The 21,487-nt window shown below is 37.5% G+C and overlaps 2 protein-coding genes across 2 annotated transcripts; both read left to right on the forward strand.

The window, feature by feature from the left end:
• Positions 1–2,377: 2,377 nt before the first annotated feature.
• Positions 2,378–5,132, forward strand: LOC113778685 (F-box/kelch-repeat protein At3g06240-like). The gene is made up of 2 exons (XM_027324162.1): positions 2,378–3,708; positions 4,844–5,132. Exon 1 carries the CDS (start codon positions 2,437–2,439, stop codon positions 3,697–3,699), a length of 1,263 nt encoding a protein of 420 aa, XP_027179963.1. The 5' UTR covers positions 2,378–2,436; the 3' UTR covers positions 3,700–3,708; positions 4,844–5,132.
• A 9,639-nt stretch (positions 5,133–14,771) lies between these two features.
• Positions 14,772–20,900, forward strand: LOC113777323. Its single transcript, XM_027322356.1, has 5 exons — positions 14,772–14,843; positions 15,046–15,314; positions 15,359–16,179; positions 16,369–16,511; positions 20,814–20,900. The coding sequence occupies exons 1-5, from the start codon at positions 14,772–14,774 to the stop codon at positions 20,898–20,900; spliced, it is 1,392 nt and encodes a 463-aa protein (XP_027178157.1).
• The last annotated feature ends 587 nt before the right edge of the window (positions 20,901–21,487 follow it).

Here is a 21,487-nt window from a genome sequence, read left to right on the forward strand (position 1 = left end):
CTAGGAAAAAATTCCTACCTTAGTTATTTACAATGTGACAACATGTATTACGTTTGAACAGCGCTGTTTTATATTAACTTTACGGTGCTCATTGAAAGTTATGTTTCACAATCAGTTCTATCCATTTATTTTCAAATCAAGCCCATTTAAGCCATCAACTTTACGGTGATCAAATTTAAACTCAGCACTAGCTAATCAACAACTTTATGGTGCACTTGCTCCAACAATTGCAAAGCGTCCGTCCTCGTGGACAGATCTAAATCCATAACGAAATGACATTTGGTCCCATTAATAATGCAAAATTATTGGTTTGTGGATAAATATATCTTTTTAAATTTTCTTTTTTGAATAAGGGAATGGTGAGATTTAAAATCCAAAAATGGAGTAGGGAATTTGAACCCAAAATATAAACTTGGAAAATAGAGGGGGAAAGGTGAAACATATCATAGGAAAAATACTTATTTTTAGGTTACCTGAATTCAGTTAGATTATCATGAGGACTTGTATAGTTCTATCCCACATCGACAATTTAAAAAGGAAGTGATTGATATATTAGATCCGAATCATGGGCTGCTAAATAATTTTGAATTAACCATTTTGAATCCGTAATTTCAACTCAAAATGTTATTGGAGCGGCCTAAAGGATCCAAAGCGTTACAAACGGTATGAAAGCAAATTTCACATGTGGAGCTATCTCTACACGATAGTTTACTCTACGAGTTTGGAATCGGTAGTACGCAAGGGAGTGCAAAGAGTTACAAGCTATGTCGGGGCTACGCGCCATTTTGTTATTTAATAGTTTGATTATTACTTATTGTTGAATTTGCATCAATTGTCCTAAATATGCTTAAAAAATTTTGAGATTATATGTGTTTTAATTGAATTATTAAGGATCAATTTGGCAAATAAATCAAACACTAGGAATTTTTCTAGTAAAAAACTATGTTATAATTATCCACGTATTCGCTAACCTATTCACAACTACGGCTATAATAGAATCAAACTGAATTGAGTTTTGATCTAATCTAGTTGAACCTCAATTCAATTTTACTAAGATTGAATTCGAATTCAAATTCAATGAACTTTTAATGTAAAATTCAATTTTGAATTCGAATCTAGTAGAACTCAAACTTGAGCTTAAATAATAAAAATAATTATTTTTAAAAAAATGAATAAAACAGTTATTTTTCTTAATAATAAAAATATTATAGATATATATATAATTTTACTATTAAAATAATCAAGTTTCATAGGTCGATTTGGTCTCAATGTAGATAGAACTTGAATCGAGTTTTGACCGCTCGCAGCTTGATTTGTTTTCAACCACATATAGGGGTGAATGTGAATCGAATACCTATTTCAAGCACTATTTGACCGACCAGACGCGCATTTTTTGAGTCAACCATTTTCTAACCATTATGTACCTCGCACATAAGTGGATACTCGATTATTTTATATTCATTGAGAGAGGGTCGAGTCAATAGGTACCTTTTTTTTTAAATGATTTATATTAATTTAATTTTAAATTTTTCATAACAAAATTTTTTTTCGATAACGATTTCCTTCCAAAAGACAAACATGCAAAGAGAATATAAGAAAAATGAAATTTTAAAAGAATTTAAAATCAGTGAAAATTTGAAGTAAGGAATATCTTTTTTTTAAAATATATTCCACATTAATTAAACTCTTCCCTAAAAAACATAAGATCATAGCATTTATAAATGAATCTTGTAAATAAACTATAACCTCTCATATTCATTTTGTTGTATAATTTGTTCAATGACCCTATTCCATATATAAGCGAGTACCCGGACCTTTTTTATCCAATTAAATAATGTGGACCGCATACCTTATTTTTGGTATCGGAACAAATCAGATATAGCAGGTTTTTGGGTCAATAGGTACTTTTCCCCACCTCTAGCCCTAGAGAATCGCAAGTATCTGCGCCCAATTACGGCATTAAGCTAGAACGTGCTCCCTCGTTATGTCAGAAAATATCAGGAAGAAACTCATTCTCAGGGGCTTGGGGGTCTTTATCTCTTAGCAGCAGGGCATCCTGTGGGGTTTTCTATCCCACATTAGTATTGGGGGGATTGGGATTTGGGTAGATAAATCCCTCACAGGACTTCAAAAAGTTACCGACTTTTGAAGTTATCGTGGGAATTAGATTTATTTGCTTAAGTTCTTACTTCAGTAAAGAAAATGTCAGAAAGTGCTCCCTCGTTATGTAACTGAAAAAGATGGAACAAAAATGAAAAAGCAACTTCTTTCTCACTACGAAACGGATAATCAGTCCCTACATTTCATTTTCTCTGCTTCTATTCAGCCTATAACTAACTATATATAGGGATAAAAGCCTCTCTGCTCCCCATACATATCCTTTCCCTCGCCGGAATCCCCACCATCATTCCCGTCATTTTCTTCCGACCGATCAAGATGCCGCCGAAGAGAAAAGGCCAACGAAACAACACTCGCAAACCCAGTAAACCAGACGCTCCACTACCCACTAACAACGTCGTGGTCTCAGGAGCCATGTCCGATTGCAAGTTACCCGAAGACCTGATGCTCTCCATTCTCACCCGCCTCCCCGTGAAAACCGTTCAGCGATACAAGTGCGTTTGCAAGCCATGGCTGAAGCTCTTTTCCACCACAGAGTTCATCAAGATGCACCGCGAGCAAACCGCCAAGAATCCCCAAAATCACTCCCTTATCATCCACAGCATTGACGAGGATTACTACCATAATATGTCGCTGTTGAACGTCAATTCCACTGCTGAAGAACCCACAAATCTTGTCAATCCTTTTCCTGTAATCTTCAAAGAAATGGACTTGGTGGGCTGTGTTAATGGGCTGGTTTGCCTCAGTTGCCCTCCTTTTGCCCAGATGATTGTCCTCTGGAACCCTGTTTTAAGTATTTGGAAGGCCATTAGGCTTCCTAATCGAGGAATTGATGAAAGTATGGACAGAATTTCACTCGGGTTTGGTTATGATGAAAGCAAGGATGACTATAAGATTGTGAGGATTACGATTTTCAAGCCTGATGGGAATAGTCCGAAGAATTTCTTGAGGGCTTTTGCTGAGGTTTACTCTGCTAACTTGGACTCTTGGAAAAGGGTTCGCCTTAGTTTTCAGTTTTCAATTATTCCTACTAGGAACAATGTTATTGTAAAAGGAAGGCCTTATTGGACTGCAATTATCTATGATCCGGTGAAAATGTTTCGTGAAGTTATGCTGTGGTATGATGTGGAAAACGAGGTGTTTACGCATGTTCCTGTGCCTGATTATAATATGCATTGCACTAAAGGGGGGAGATTTGTGGAGTGGAAGAGTAGTCTTGCTATACTTGTGTACTCTCCTACTAGAGAGAGGGATGATTTTGTTGATGTTGTGGTTTATGATGAAGGCAAGGGACATTGGGAGACGAAATCTTGCCATGGTCCAATTAGACTGAAAATGGAGAGGCATATGCAATGCTCTAAAGATGGCGTGATTTTGGCAGAGACTCCAGAAGGAACGTTGTTTTTGTATGATCCTGTGACTAATGCGATTAAGGAGTTCCGGATTGCTGAAGCTATGAAAACCTCCTATGAGGCATTTAGCTACACAGAGAGCTTGGTTTCTCTGAAGGGGATGGAGAAGGTGGAGGAACAGGACAAAGATAAGTTCTGTATCAAGATGGAAGATTTGGTTATCGACTAAAAAGCAAAGGTAACGGTGTTGTTTCTTGATACTTCCCTCACATGTTCTAGTTAACACAAATTTCCCCCTATTTTTGCGACTATGAAGTTGACTTCTTGAAGAGAATTTGGTAGTATTTGTTCTTCTTGGTGGTTAAATGTGCTTAAAAAAGTATGGCATCACTTTATACTTAGCTGTTGTACTGTTTATAATCTGCTCTTTGGTGCTAATTTGTGTAGAATATCATGCAGCATTATGTTTCCGTGATTGTATGCAGCAGAACAATGCTTTTGAAACGAAAATGATAAGAATATTAGACTCGAATGAAAGAGACATGGTGAATTATGGTTTAAAGGTACAGGGGAGAAAACATTATCTGCATTATTTGCACTTGCATATGAGATACACAATGACGTGACTATACTTTTCTTTATGAAAATCTGCCCACAACGACTTTTGGAAGCATCTAGTTATGATGCTTGAGTTTTCATCAAAGGAATCTGCTGGCGGCAATTCCCCTTTTATTGAAGATGGACAAATAATTGTCTGGGATGGTACATTACATGGGATTGAATCTCCCCCTTCTTTTTGGTTCAAGGGTAACTGAAACAAAATAGGAAACAGAGTTGCAAGATATCTAGGTAAAACAATTCATTTGTTTTCTAAGATGCTTGCACTGTTCAATTTAATTTTTGCATTTGTATTTTTCCTTTTTTTTTTTTTTCTTCTTTTTAACTTTTGTTCTTACTCCTAAAGCTAGTATTGTTGGTTTACTGGGCAAAGAAGGTTTGGACTCTCTGGGATTCTTGGGGTTCTTCTTTTGTATGGCAGCCATATGCTTGATCTTTGATATTTTTACTTATTTCATCTTAGATCATTATTAGATATTTGAGAATATTATTAGATAATTTTAATATTGGCTTGGTGATTGGAGACTTTCTTATGGCAAGCAAGGGTGGTTCTCAAATATATAAATTATCTACTTCGATTTTTTCGAGCATTAAAATCGGTACAGGTGGTTTACTATAGAAATGTCTCACATGGCTTGTTCTGCTGCTAAAGCTTAGGGTCTTGAAGCACGCATACGTTTTATTGTTATTCTTGTCATCATTTGGTTATTTCCGCTTACAAAGACGCTAAAACTGAAAATCATGTTCTTTTTCAGGACTGGATATCTCAACGGGATGGAATGATTGAAAGGAAGCAGGGAAGATTAGCATTAATCATGAAATTCCATATGGATGGTTCTAGTCAAACATGTGGTGCATCGGACACACTCTCCTTTTGTCTTAGTTGTTATAGGTGTTTTCTGATTGCGCTACTATTTTAGGAGTTGTGACCCTGTCACATTTTGTTCTGCTTAGTCAGGGACTATTATGCTGTAGTTGTTCTAATGCTTAACCATGATAAAACCTCGGTAGTTTTATATAAGCAGCTACTTACTACATGCTACATTTTGCTGTAAAGTACTATGGAGTGTTATATATATTGCTGTGGTTTGGAATGATGGTGCAGTGATGGAAATGGTTTTGTGTCAAATCGAAGGTAAAAATACTTGGAAAATGTAGTTCAAGTTGGATGATGAATATTTGTGTAAATATGACTGCAGATGAAGAGGACTTCTATGAACGTAATTCAAGTGGATGGTTATCTATCATGAACTAATTGACTTGAGTCTACAATCTTTTGTAATCTGGTTTGAGATATTTAGCAAGCCATTCGTGTTTCTATCACGGTGTACTAGAATTTTATCCTTGTCTTAGCAGGCCTTTTTTTATTTATTTATTGTGAATTTATACAAATATGAATAATTTAAATATAACAATTAACAACACAGTTTTACATGTTCATTCATATTAATTTTAAAAAATTAATGTATTTTAAATATTCAATTATTTACTAATTTTAAAAATTTGTTTATATACTTTCACTATAATATGATAGTATACATCAAATAATGTACTCCATATCCAAAATCTGGTAGATATTCTTTTTTAGAAATATTCTTTTAGATAATTTAAATTTTTATAATGATAATAAACCTAGAATTATATAGTCATAATTAATTAAGTAGAAAAAGATTCATTAATCCATTTTTCTTTATCAATAAATATTCAATTTTCAATAATATTGGTAAATCTATCGGTGTAACAGTTAATTCTCTTTTTTACACTAAATTCATTCAAAATTAAGAACAGATGATGAACAATTTGAATACTAATCAATGATATGGTGGTAAAATGAAGTAATTTATGGGATATGTAAGATTTCAATAATTGTGATTTAAAAAAATTTTACTATACTTTTATGTAATAATTTGGTAGAAAGCAAATATCATTAAAATAAGATTAGTTATTTTTTAAAGTTATTTTAAAATTAAAGATAATGTTTAAACATATAATATAATCATTATAATAATTTGATAGAAAGCAGATATCGTTAAGATAAGAATAGTTATTTTTTAAAGTTATTTTAAAATTAAAGATAATTTTTAAATACATAATATAATTTAAATAGGATTCAGTATGAGTAAAACCAAATAACCCATAATTCGTTAATTCTCTTCAATTAGGCATACCACATAGGAGTGAAAAACACTATGATTAAATAACTACTTTCATATATATACATATATATAGATTTTCAAATCTTTTTTTTTTTTGGCCAAGAAAATGGAGGCCCTCTTAAATTTAGTGGTGTCTTTTGCTTATAGGGAAAAACTTATGCATCTTTAAGTAATATTTGGGTTCTCGTCCCGGAAGTCTAGATATGTTAATGTTTGTGACAAAATGAACTACTGTCCCACACGACTTGGCAATGATTTTCCGCTCATTTTTGGGACCTTTTTTGATTGGTTCAAAAGATTGAATTAGTTGTCCCACACTGTATAATTGAATTAGTTGTCCCACACGACTTAGAAATCAATTTTCAAAAGGAGCCGGAAATTATTGCTTCCTCTGTTGCCCCAAACAATCTTTAGCTGTACTAACCTTCGTGCGCGGATGGGGTGAGATGAGATGAGATGATTCATTCTTGGATTATTAATTCTGAGTTGAGTCATTCTCGAATTAATAATCCAACTTATTTAGTGGTTGGTTAGTTATGGGTTAGATAGGATATTTAATAATCCAACATATTTAATGCTTGGTTAGTTCTGGGTTAGATAGGATATATTGGAAAATAATCCTATCTTGTGCTTGATTGAGATTGGATGAGGTTGGATTATTATTTTAATAAACAAAGTACCGCTTAATTTGTAGATTCTTTTTAATAACAATTTAATATTTTATAAAATTTAATAGATATTTTAATATTTTAATAAAATAATTTTATGAAAAATTTAATATTTATAACTTTTATTAAAATAGAGTAGTTTCAAACTTTAGAATTATAAAGTAAATTAAGAGTTTTAACATATAAAAATTTGCATTCACTCAAACTTAGCTCTCAGCATTTGGGCTCTTAAAAATAGATTTGACCAAGTTTTTGAACCTAAATTTGAAATTCAATTAAATAATGGCCTGAGTTTTGGCTAAGTTAGGGTTAAATCCATTAAACCTAACCCATTTAAGTGCTTTTAAATGAGCAGAGTCAAGCCAATATAGAAGATTTTTCTTTAGATCGAGGTTGAACACTTGAACTTATTGAAGTCCTCTCACAAAGCCCAATTTATAAGGTTATGTATTTATATAGAATTTGATTGAGAAAATAAGCTTAATAAGGGTAATTTAGTCCAAGGGCAATATAATCCTTTTCATTATGATGTTAGTATGGCAAATTAGTCAATATTTTAAATTAATTAATAGGGGTAAATTAGTAAATTTTAAAAATAATAAATAGTGGAAAATTACTTAAAATTTTTTAAATATAATTAGTAGGGGCTAATTAGTTTGTTTATTATAATATTATTATGTGAGAGTTTGGGTATATAATAGTTAGAATGAATTTGAATCATTCATAAGGGCAAATTAATCCAAACGTTGTTACGTTGGTAGTAGGGGTAAATTAGTCAAAAAATTTAAAATTAATTAGTAGGGGCAAATTAGTGCATTCATGTTATATTATTGTGTGGGAGTACAGTTATATAATTCTAAGAGTATAAATTTATATTTTTTTGTAAGGATAAATTTGTCTAAAATTTTATCATCCCATTTGATAGTCATCCCGAGATGATTAATACCATCTGCTCATGGGATTATTTTATCCCATGTATAGGGGATTAATTCAATTAGTTAAGATGTGCCATTTCATGTATAAAATAAAACACAACCAAATATGGGATGACATTGGATGATTAATCCAATTCTGTGTTATACCATGAACAAAACATATCACAAGATTAGCGCACATTTAGAAAAAGGAAAATAGGAATGTTATAAATGATGCAACTGCAACTACAATTCTTATCCAATAGTCTTTTTTTTTCATGTCTATCAACTAGTGTTACTACTTTTAGATACTTTCGTGAATTTTTAAAATTCTAAATGATATAAATTAAGAATTGAGAAAGTTTTGGTACATCTATAACTTTCAAGGTTATAGTGTCCATGATGTTATTAGAGTTAATATACATGCCACTAGCAATTAAGCCATAACTAGAGCCTACGCTCTTGGCATGATATAAAGGGACACGATACAATCTCAAGTGAAAAATCAGGCCATTCTAATGGCAAATCGAAACAAACTAGTAAGATTCTTTCACCAAAATCTTTTGGAACGTCAACAAATCAACAAAGAAAAATTCTAGGTTCCTCTTAAACATAAATAATAAAGCTTTGACATGGCAAATTCTTGGTAAGAATCTTGAATGAGTAAAATAACTTCCAAGCTTTGATTTCATCCTTCTTGTCTTTGTCAACCAGTGTCTGCCAATAATTAATTTTTTGATCGTCAAAAGGGTAGATTTGCCCAACCCAAAAATAAATAAATAAATAAAAAAAGAAGAGGTAGGTTGTTTACGGTGTTAGTGAATAAAAATATTCAAAGTAACCTTAGGATTGAATGCATGTCCTATATGTTGTACCTGTAGTAATATGCATTTAACATGAACAGTACATGATGTGAGCTTGAGTTAGTACGAGAAAGGCTCAAAACTCCTCTTTTTCTTGTTTGAGCCAAAAATAAGCCACACATTTACGAGTCTTATTCAGCTTAGTTTGGATTCATGATTTTTTTTTCCCTTCCACTGTGAGGTGAGCTCCGACATGCCAAAACTCGGCTCATAATATCCAATTGACAGGTGCAATTATGATGGAAACGTGCATTTTCTTTACAGGATATCCAGGAAATGAGAGACTTGTTCGACCATAACAAGCAAGTACAAAAGAGAATGATGCAATATTACACGTTCTAGTAGTTCCTGCTAATAATATGTCTTTCAACTTCCACATTATAGAACATAAGCAACGCCTTAGTACTACTATTATATCTATGTGGCAGACAATTTGATTAAAGCTTAGCTTACTTTTTTGTTGCTTTTGGCTGGTGTAAGCATAAAAGGCTGGGCTTATCACCGGTGGCTACCTACAACCCAAAAAAAAAAAAGCAAATTATATTGATATTGACCCGCCACTCAGACCCTGGGGTATCAACTCTGAATTGTTGATGCGATCATGCAACGATGGTAGGGATGGCAACGGGGCGGGGTTTGGGCGGGGGACCCCTCCCCCCTCCCCGGCCCCCCGCCCCCCGCCCCGTTGCCTATTAGTTCCCCCCATCCCCTGCCCCATCCCCCGTTTCCTGCTCCCCCCGCCCGCCCCGCCTTGCCCCGCTTCCCCCGCGGGGGCACCTGCGGGGTTAATAAAATTTTATTATAATTAAATTTTAATAAATAATCAAATACTAAAATATCAACACATCACTAAATTATTATTCATTGTAATTTTATAATTGAAACTCATAAAAACAATCAAACAGAAGTTATTTGAATACAATCCAATATGATGAAATAAATATAACTAAAATAGTCAAGTTTTCACTTTTAGTACAAATGCAATCACTAATTCTTTATTGTGTTTGTGCTTTTTTTTTTAGAAAAAAGTGTTATTCTATTAAGTGTAATTAGAAATTTAGTATAAATGTATTAGTAAATTTAGTATAACTAATTAATAAATTCTATTAGTAGACATGTATAATTATTCATATAATTGATAATATCAATTATATTATATAAACTAATATACATTATATAATACATCTAACTAATAATAACATTATCATAAGTTTATAACTAATTAACTTACATATTATATTATATATATATATATATTTTGTTTTGCGGGTGGCGGGGCGGGGGTATACTCCCCCGCCCCCCGCCCCGTTTCTAAGCGGGTGAAATATTCCCCCCCACCCCCCGCCCCAACCCCCGCCCCGAGAGCCCCCCGCTGGCACCCGCCCCCATTGCCATCCCTAAACGATGGTCAAGGCCACCATGCTCATTGAGCAATTGTTAAGGTTCTAATGAAAAAACGTGGATAGACTTTGGAGGACAAAGGGCGCTTTTGCAATCATCAATTTCAACTGCATGATACAGTATAGATAGTAACATAACATATGTAGATATTAACACAACAAAATTTGACACGCTTTAAACATTGTGCCGCAAAATAAATTGCGTTCATTCAATTTTATATCAAATTGTTCCTACCATTCACTGCAGCCTACAATCCATACTGTTATTGTAGAAGCCCCTAATCATCAATCATAACAGTAGGCAAATACTAAAAGCGAGATAGTACCATGTGGTGTCCGAGATCCAACATGAGCACATCATATTGACCGGAAATGTTCATGTGGTTTATAGGATTCCTTAATTCACTATGTAAAGTCTAAATCCTACACGTTACCATGTTAGAAGCTTCTTTCAAGGAACTAAGATGCTCGGGGAGCTAGATTGATTCTTTAAAGCCCAATAGACTTAACCACCAATGACCCTGCAAATCACTAATGCCAAGAATTATCGAGCCCAAGTGCCTCGGGATATTGCAGGGGCTTGTTATTGTCAAATTATAGCATTGTTTTGAAAATCGGATCAGACCGATCGATTCGACCGATCAGATCATGAATTGTTTTTATCTCCAGTTCAAGTCATATTTTGGGTTGATTGGATTTAAAATCGATACGGATCGTTCAAACCGTGCAAATTGAATTGAACCATTAAGCCAATGATTTTTTTTTTATTTTTTACTATTAAATTGAAAAAAAAAAAATAGATTTTCCTTAACCCTAAAGACTAATTATTAAATGCCATATCCACTCATTTTCTTCTTTTTTTTGTCTCTTATCAAGTTTGCATCTCTATTTTCTATTTTCCTAACTTCCTCCGAACTCTAAACTTACTTTTTTTTAAGTTTCAATTCTAAATCCCAAAAACATGAATTAAATTTTAAATTCACAATGTCTAATTCCCATAGACGTGAATTTTGTATAATTTCAGAATATTGTGGTATTTTTTGGTTGGATTTAAGATTATTTTTTTGGTAGATACAATTGAGATTAAGATGAAATTTATTTGTTTCAACTTATAATTTTAAAAAATTATTTGTGAAAATCTAAATTCTTTGAAAATATTAAACCATTATATAAAGTCTTAAATTAGTCATTTGCATGCCCTATTTTGTGCACATATATTTATGTAAATTATTTTTAAAAAATTCATTGAAGTAGGGTTAAACCGGTCCGATCAGTTGAATCTCGACTCGAACACCTCGCCAGTTGAACCGATTCGACCAGTTGAACCTCAACCCAAACACCTTACTAGTTCAATTAATGGTCTGAGTTTCAAAACATTGAATTATAGTCATTGAACAAAGGGCATAGACATGGTTGTCCATCCTCAAAGGTTCATGGCCCAGATTTTGCCAATAAAACAAAAATTCAAAATTTGAAGCTGAAATAATGACACATAGTTTTGACTCAATTAATTTACTTGTGTCAACCCTCATGAAGAGTAATTAAATATAGTTATTCACTTTCCTTGCTCAGTCCATCGGGGTAATTAGCAAGGTAGTCATTTGGATACACAATTAATTTGGTAGATTTCTCACTTTGATTTCAAAATGGTCTTGATCAACTCTGCTGCCTTCAATAGCCTTCATATATAATTGGTGAAATATGGCCCTCCAGTATTGGTATCCATTTTCTCATCGGTTGAATCCGTGGCCGCGTTAGTTTGTGGAGGGTTGGTTTTAACCGGTGGCTTGGTTGGCGCACGTGATGTAGATGCACATCTTCTGAAAAAATGTAAGAACACATAGCAAATAAGTTAAAAAATCAGTATATATATATATATATGTCAGTATATATATATGCTATATCTGTAATTCAAGAATGCAGAACAATGCACTGTTGGATTCACAAATGGTGATTTTATCCTTTTGATCATCTTCTAAATGAATGAACTAAAGAATTACTAGGGTCGGTCCATTGAATCGGGGAGAGCTCTTAGAGTTTTTACTACTATTAAATTCAAGATTTTAATCCTATGCCTAACTGTTAGAAGTGAGAACGGTGTGGGGAAAATTGGGAAGGTTAAATATAATAGTAATAGTAACTAGAGGGTTTCTGGTATACATTGTGGGGAAAAGCTTTTTGGAGCCTTTGAATGTAAAACTTATTCTTCTCATAATTGCTTCCACAAAATTTGACATCCATGTTAAGGCGGATCAAGGCTACAAAACTATATATCTAGGCACATTTCAAGCATATTCAGCATATTACTGATGCAGCCAAGACTTCTGTGTGCGAGGCAAATTTTTTGATGTTGGACAAAAACAATCTAATACACGATTGCACTAACATAGCGTGGAGAAAAATACCATAAATCATAATGCTCCGGACAGCGAGTAAAATTAAATAAGATAAAACCTACATAACAATACTGGGAATCCGGTGAGGATCGGAGCTGAGAACTTTTAGCAAGTTCTTTGGCACGAAGCTACCCATAGAAGCCAATTGAAATTGCCAGATGCAAAAGTTTTCCTATAAAATTCTTCTTCCAAAAAGCTAAAAGAAGTTCTTCTGCCGTAACAAGAGAGCAAGATTTGTTGTGTTTGACAAAAGTATTGCTATAAGTCTATAAAAATCTTCCGATTATGTTCTGAGGGAAATGAATTCAATCGGCATGACTATTTATAAATAGTTCCTAGTGTTCTCCCTTTGAGTTTTGATAAGTACGTATGAGAAGAAGCATCATGGACAGACCACTTTGTTTTTGCTTTTGTTTTTGTTTTGATTATTATGTTTTAGGAGTAAAAGAAATGGACCACTTCTCAGTGGAAAAAAAACGAGTATGTGTCTTGCAAGTGCTGCAAGTGCACTGGTCGTATACGAGTATAAAGAATATTCGAATCTTGATACAACAAGAAAGATGAGTCAATTATTGATATTATTTGAATTTTTTTATTATTTAGACAATTACAAGTTTGAGAAATTAAATCTAGGGATAATTTCATAAACTTCCCTTGAGGTTTTTGACAATTGCAGAGACCTCCCCTCAAGTTTATTAAATTACACCTACCTTTCTTGCTTTTACTATTTATATAACAATATAGGTCCAAAAGGTTATATTTTTTCTCAAAAATCCTAAACTACCCTTTTTGTACAAAAATAAAACAAAAATTATTTTGCCAATTGTTTTCTTTCATATTTCAACTAAACCCACTGTACTAACAAACTAACCTAATAAATAGACTAATTCCAAATTCTAAACCCAAGTAATTCCATCATTATAGTCATAAAATTGCTTTCAAAACTTCCCCATTCCACTTCTGCGGCTAGGGTTTTCTCCAAGAAAGTAGGAACACTGCTAGGACTTGCGGCAGTGCCCTGGCCGCCCAGCGGCAGGTTATGGAGGGTCAGGCGACCTCTCCAACGGCCAAGAAATCTTTCTCACGACTCTTCTCAGAGCCTGCTTCATCTCCTATCCAATTGCGGTCAGTGACTTCGTACAAGGGGGAAGCGGCAGTGGTCTTCTCCAAGGAGGAGGCCGGCAAGTTGGCTGCTCCTTTTCGTTGGACTCTTGTGGGCAAATTCTCCCATGGCCGGCCATCTCTGGAGGTTGTGTGGAAGTTCTTTGCGTCGCTCAATCTGAAGGACAACATCTCCATTGGCTTGCTGGACTACAGACATGTTTTGCTGAGATGTTCGGCAGAGGCGGACTTCAATCACATCTGGACTAAGGGATTGTGGAACTTAGGAAAATACCCTATAAGGGTGTTTCGTTGGACGAGGGAATTCCACGTCCACAAGGAGTCATCGCAGGTGCAGGTTTGGGTCACATTACTGGCGCTTCCCATTCATCTTTACAATAAACATTCGCTGTTCTCCATCTTGTCTCCTGTTGGTACGCTGCTATTCCTGGATTCGACAACTGCAGCTGGTACAAGGCCCAGCATTGCTAGAGCCTGTGTCGAACTTGATTTATTGAAACCAGTCTGCTCGCCAGTGTGGGTGGCTGTCGAGGGAGAGGGGGGTTTTTGGCAAGACATTGTGGTGGAGCACCTGCCCTAGTACTACTCATCATGTTGGCGGCTTGGACACTCCAAGGATGAGTGCAACAAGGACCGCTTGGTGAACCAGGCACAACCTCCTCGTAAGCCTGCTAGCAAGGAGGCCGTCAAGCCACGGGATATGCGTGGTGTAGATAGAGTAGCTGACTGTGGGGGCGCTTCACTGCCTGCGGTGTTGGAAGCGGCGAAGAGGGCGGACGAGGGGATACAGGGGCTGGGCGAGGGCGTAGTGAGAAGGGTAGTCACAGACTTGGGGAGCAGTAAGGCAGGTGTGGTTGCGGGAGAAGAGGGGGAGAGTGCAACCAGTTTGGAAGTGGAGGACGCAGCGACTGTGGAGACGGCTAGGTTGGAGGAGGTAGCGGCCGATGAGCAGGATGATGGAGAGGTAGCCGCAGTTAGTGAGACTGCTGCGGTTGAGGGGGGAGTGGCGGCGCTTGCGGCCTTCGCAGCAGTGCCGAGGGGGTGTGAAGGTGGGGGAGACGTGGGGAGTGATTTGGGAAGTCCAGTGGCAGCTTTGCCTGAGGAGGAGCTACCACGAGTGCTGGGAATCTGTCACCAAGATTGAGCAGGCTGCGTGGTCCTGTGATGGGTTCATCATTGTTGGCGCTAAATATGGATCAGGCCATGGAATTAGAGGAGGGATTTACGCAAGTGAAGGTGAAAGGTATACGTGCTAAATTTCCCTCAGACAGGCAGCTTCGTTCTGCGACATCTTCTCAAAATTCTTTCAATGTGTTGTCCCATGATTAATGCCTTATTTTGGAATATTAGGGGAGTGTCGAAAGCTCCCAATCTTAGGCGATTGATCAGGTTAATTCGCATGCATGACGTTCATTTTCTTTGTATTTGTGAACCCAAGCTTGATGTTGCTCGAATTGAATCTATACGTTTGCGGCTTTCGTTTGATTTTGTGATGGTCAATATATCTGCTGATCTTTGGGTATTCTATAAGTCACCATTTGTTTGCTTGTGGGTTGGTTCTTCTGACCAACACGTCACGTTAGATGCTCATCGTCCATTATTGCCTAGCTCCTTGGTGTTGTCCTGGGTCCATGCAAGGTGCTTCGTGGAGGCTCGCAAGGACTTGTGGAGGAATCTCTTGCTTGACAAGCGGCAGTTGCGTCCTTGGTGTGTAGGGGGGGACTTCAACGTTTCACTTGGTGTAATAATAGGAGGGTTCGAGCTCAGGTATGGAAGCCGTTGGATCGGCTCCTTCTGAATGGCGATTGTGCGGATCTCTCCGCCTCTAACTCGGTGGTCCATCTGGCTAGACATCCTTCAGATCATGCCCCTCTGAAGATCACGTTTGCTACCCTTCAGGATGATAAGCCGCGGCCATTCCGCTTTCTGAACATTTGGACATCACAGGTCTCTCTGTTAGAGGTGATTCACACTGCTTGGAGTGTCCCCGCAGATGGGTCTCCCTGGCGTGTACTGTGCACTAAGCTATTGACTCTGAGGAGGGCCATCCAACAATGGAATAAATGTTCCTTTGGGAATGTTTTTGAGGCTGTCAAGGTGGCGGAGGCAAAGATGGTTCTGGCAGAAACAGTGGCGGAAAGTGAGAACTCGGAGGAAGCTCACATTAGCCTACAGGAGATGCAGGCGGGATTTCAACATGCATTGGCAATAGATGAGCAATTTTGGAGCCAAAAGGCTTGTGTCAAATGGCTCTCAAATGGGGACCGGAACTCTAAATTCTTTCACGCGGTGGTTAGGCAAAGTAGGGTGCAAGGTATGATCTATCGGATTAAAACGCAAATGGGATCTTGGGTGGAGGAGGATGGGGATATTGCCACTGAGGCCATTCGGTTCTTCTCTGGCTTGTACTCGGAGGCTGTGGTACCCAGCGATGAGTTGCTTTCGCTCATCCCTCCTATCCTAACGAGGGAGGAGAACCTAACCCTAGAGGATATTCCTTCAATGGATGAGGTGAAACGTGTGGTGCATGCCATGGATGGGGATAGTGTTGCGGGTCCGGATAGTTTTACGTGTAAGTTTTTTACCTTTGTATGGGATATTATCGCCCAAGACGTGTATAACGCTGTAGTGAGTTTTTTTTGTAGGGCAGATCTTCCGCGCTTCATTACTTTGACTTCTATTGTCCTTATATCGAAGGTCTCAAACCCATAGGACTTTTCTAACTTTCGGCCTATAAGCCTCTGCAATTTCATTAATAAAGTTTTGTCGCGACCCTTGTCTGATAGATTGGCTGATTTGTTGCCAAAGTTGGTCTCTCCCCAGCAGTCAGGGTTTGTTAGGGGCAGGAATATTGCGGAGAATTATTTGTTGGCTCAAGAAGTTGTCGCGGGCATTGGAAAGAAGGTGAGAGGGGGTAACATTGTGCTAAAATTGTGACAGCCCCACTTCTCCCTAAGGCGAACCAAAGGGTTCGGTGGACCGTCTACCCAACTCTCGCCAGGACTACGGAGTCAAAACACTCGCAAACCCCACGTAATGCGCGATAGAACCCCAAGAAACCAACAAATGAAGACCACTAAGCTAAAATATGATTTACCAACCCATATGGTGAAACGGACTTCAATTACACAATTCAATGAAAAGGAAAACGAAACAAAAGCGAAACGAAAAGTGGCCACGTCACAATCCAGCCAAAAGTTGGCTTGATATCCGGCCGGATTCAAGGCATGACCCATCCAAATTTTTTCAATGTCCCCTGCCAATCCGGCCACGAATTGGCCGGATATGTGGCCGGATTTTCTGCAAGGGTTTCCCGCCAAAAATTTTTCTTTCCACGTTCAAATGCCGCGCTCACTTGATCTTACCAACGGGTTCCGGAAAAGTTTGCCATAGCCACTGAGACTTACAATCTCAAACAAATACACTTGAGATACACAAACATAAGCTTATATATATATATAATGAAAACTTTACAAAATCAAAGTGTGATACTTAAATAAAATACAATTAGGGTTTTCTATTACAAAGGAGTTTAACAAGATGATATACATCTACTAGCTCAACTCTCTCTTCCAAAATCATGGTTTCAATATTTTGAATCCTGTAAGGAAAACAAAATAATAGGAACGGGGTGAGCTTACGCTCAATGAGGTACCAGAAGTACAGGTAGTCAAATAGACACACCAGATAAGGAAATGAACAAATACTTCAAATAGAAAGGATACAGGTGGCTCTCAAAAGCCAAATTCCTCTTTTCTTCATCAGAACTTGATCAAATAGTAGTTGACACTCCGTCAACTTTCAAATAAAGAAACCAGTCTATTAAACTCCTTTCAGTAGAACACCACTTTACGCCAATTCCGTCTATCAAACATACCCCTTACCGGATCCGAACACCTCAACAGTAATAGTGGATGGTAATACTCGAGTATACCGAAAATTCAGAGTCTCCAATACCCAAAGATTTCCTAGAAGTGGATTATCGTGGTTCATTATCTAATCGACTAGGCCCTTGCCGGCTCGACTCGAATAACTAGCCCCCGGTTTTGAGCTCAAAGGTCATAGAATGGTTGTTGGACTCAACCCTCCAAACGACATCAACAAATACATAGAACAGATACAGATAACAGATACAGAGAACAAATACAGACTCATACAGTATACAGGAACCAGAATAAACAGATAAGAGAAACGAGTGTGATAAAGTACACCCTCGTTTCATACAGAGTATACAGAAGTCACAGATAGCCCAGATAAGTAACAAATTAGGGGAGTGATACACTCACCAGTTCAAACAAACAACTTTAAACGTTTCCTCCCGAAGTACTTGGATCACCGGCACGTCTTAAACCACCAAGGTAAAACAATTGAGACTCGATTACGAGTCATATGTCTAACCAAGTAAATTACCAATGCAACATAAAAGTATAGTTGTGGAGTGAAAAGGTAGTAGTTGGTTCTAAAGACATGAACGATCCAAAAACCCTTCTTTTCTACCCAAAACCATACCTACAATGATTTACTAACTCCAAACTTAAGGTGCAAAATGAAAGTAAGAATAATTCTAGGAAAATAGGATTTTTTCAGTTTTACACACTACTATTTAAAAAATCATATCTCAAGATTCTTAAGTCCAAAATTGATAAAATTTATACCGTCGAAAAATAGACTCAAAGGGGTATAATTTCTCAGAAGACACATTTATAAGATTCATACCACAAGTCAGTCAAATTCAAACCTCAAGTCGCTGCTTCATCCAGTAAAAGACAGAATAGGTATGTAATTTCAGTCAACTTTGAAAAATCACCATAAATCACACAGACAGAACTAGGGTCTGAAATTTTCATGGTTTGTAACTCTATGAATCTAGTTTAAAATGCAACAAATGGAACTCAATTTTGATATTTCTACAACAAGATACAACAGATTTTTCAAAACTGCTCAAGGGTCCTGCGAAAATTTCAGCAGCACTTTCCTTGTTTTTCTTTACTTTTCCAACCTAACACCCACACAATCTCATCTCAATTCAACTACAATTTCACATACAAATCATAAACCATTTAACACACTTAATTTGGGTCACAATACCCTTCATGTACAATCAATTGGTAACTCCCAAATCCACCACAATTACACCAAAATTGGAAACCCCAAATCTGAAATTTATGCACCCCAAGTTGAAATTTCATTAGGCAAAGTATACTAGCCTATCAAGCTTCAATATTTCACATAACAAACTATCAAAACCATGGCCAACCATTAGTCATCATATGAGGACAGAAAAATCACCAATAAATCTGAAATTTATCAAAACTCTATTTTAAACCATGAAATCTTCTACAAAACAATATATTTAGCCACTATAGCCACTAATTTACCATTAGTAAAACAAAGAGGAAATTTCTAAGCAAAGTACCTTGAAACCTCAAGAAAGATGGTAGCTTAGGCTTCTTCCTCCCAAATTTACTCCGCTAAAAGCTTTAACCCTCCTTAGTAAGCAACTTTGATGGAGTAATTTGATGATTCAACGGTTGAAACTCAAGATTTGACCAAGACTTGAAGTTGAAGTTGAAGAAACTCTCTTGGTTTTTCCTCTCAAGGTGGCCAGCCAAGCAATGGAGAAAATGAGAAAAATCTTGGTCAAAATTAGTTTTAGGAAAGTTGTAAAACCTTTGGTCAAAGTCCAACTCCAATCGGGTCGCGACACTTGGCACCTTTTAGGGTTTAAGCTTATCTTCTTTCTCCCAATGGTTAATCTATCTAACTAACCTCTAATTATCTCCTGACACCTTATAAAATAATATCCCTTAATACAAAACTTTACCTGGCCTTCAAAATTCACCGCACTTAACGCACTAGCAGGTCCCACGTCTAATATATGCTACTAATGGCGCATGAACTAACTTATTCTAGAAAATTGATTTAAACACTATACCCACTTATAAAAATATCTAGAAAATTAATATAATAAAGGAAAATATAGAAAATGTGTGCAGGGAAATAAAATAATGCCTAAAAATAAGAAAATATTCGGGTTCTCACAGAAACTTGATATGGCCAAGGCTTATGACTGGGTCTCCTGGTTTCATCTTATTAGGGTTTACGGAAGTTTGGGTTTGGAGACCGTTTCATTGATATGGTCTAGAGGTTGGTGTCTAACGTCTGGTTTTCAGTTATGATCAATGGGGCAGCTTACGGCTTCTTCAAATCTAATAGGAGTCTCCGTCAGGGGGACCCGTTCTCTCCTATCTTATTCGTTATAGCCGCGGAGATCCTATCGCGGGGGCTGAATAACCTTGCAACCCATCCATTATATCACGGGTTCAGGGTACCCCAGGGTTGCCCTGGAGTAACCCATCTGGCCTTTGCGGGACAACGTGCTAATCCTAGCTAATGGGTTCTCAGCTTCTCTGCGCCAGGTTATGAGGGTGGTTGATATGTATCAATGCTCCTCTGGTCAGATGCTCAACACTCAAAGGGCGGCTATTTGGTTCATTCTTCCTTATCCAGTGCTAAACGTAGGGTTATTGAACGTATCATGGGGTTCTTGAGCCAGACGTTTCCCACCCGATATCTAGGTTTTCCCTTATATGTCGGCAGGTGTAAGATGGCCTACTTTGCGAAAGTGTGTCAGAAGGTCCTGGGGAAAATGTTGTCTTGGAAGACTAAGTTTTTATCATCAGGGGGAAGGCTCACCTTGATCAAGCATGTTTTTTCCGCTATTCCGCTTCATTTGCTATCTGCTGCAGTTATGCCCAAGGTTGTGTTCCAAGTCATCGAACGAGCTTGTGCCAACTTTTTGTGGGGATTTTCGGAGGAGGGTTTGAGGTATCATTGGATTGGATGGGCTAAACTATGTCTCCTGCCTGAGGAAGGAGGGGCGGGGTTTCACCGGATTAAGGATATCTATACGGCTTTCTCTTACAAGCTCTGGTGGCAATTCCGGACCTGGTCGTCCCTGTGAGTTTCTTTCATGCGGGAGAAGTATTGTCGGGGAATTCATTCTTGCCAGGCGGAGTACAAGCCATTTGCCTTAGCTACGTGGAGACGGATGCTAAATGTCAGTCGCCAGGTTGAGCTTTCCATGTTGTGGTTAGTACAAAACGGATCCTGTCATTTTTGGTATGATAATTGGCAGGGAAGTAGAGCATTGTTTCTGAAAACCCAGTAGTCTCACATTTATCTTTCCGGGATTTTATCACTCAGGGGCACTGGAATGCTCAGCTGTTGGCTCAGGTTCTACCTCGGGATGTGATGTCTTCGGTGTTGGGGAAACCGGTCCCGTCTGAATAGATTGCAGATCAGGCGCTATGGATGCCAGAGAGGTCTGGGAAGTTCTCATTCATCTCGGCCTATCATGAGGTGCGGCATGTAGGTAATACTTCAGTCATGCTTTCTAGGGTTTGGCTGCGTCCAACCCCCGTGAAAATAGCGTTTTTTCATGGTTCAACTCTTAATAAGCCAGCTGCGCTTAGATGACGCGCTCAGCATGATTGGCTTTCATGTCCCATCTAAATGTGTGTGTTGCCCTTCCCCGTTGGCTAAATCCATTGAGCATGTGTTTGCCACGGGAGACGTTGCTCTGGCAGTATGGGCATTCTTTGGGCGGTTGTGTGGTATCTCTAGCATAATTCCGTCTGTGTGGGCACATTTGACTTCTTGGTGGTTGGCTTGGCATAGCTCGGAGAGGCAGCGGGCTCTCTATCATACTCTCTCGAGCATAATCTGCTGGCATCTCTGAAAGGCTAGAAATAGAGTAGTTTTTTAGGGTATTCATCCGCATCCACCTTCTATTTGCCAGGATATTTTTTTTGGAGACCAAGTTGTTGCTTGCAAGGCATCTCAAGCAGCATGTTGGGGCTCGGTCGTTCTTGCATTTG

The sequence above is a fragment of the Coffea eugenioides genome, chromosome 7 (genome assembly GCF_003713205.1).
Source record: "Coffea eugenioides isolate CCC68of chromosome 7, Ceug_1.0, whole genome shotgun sequence".
In the NCBI taxonomy this organism is placed as follows: Eukaryota; Viridiplantae; Streptophyta; class Magnoliopsida; order Gentianales; family Rubiaceae; genus Coffea; species Coffea eugenioides.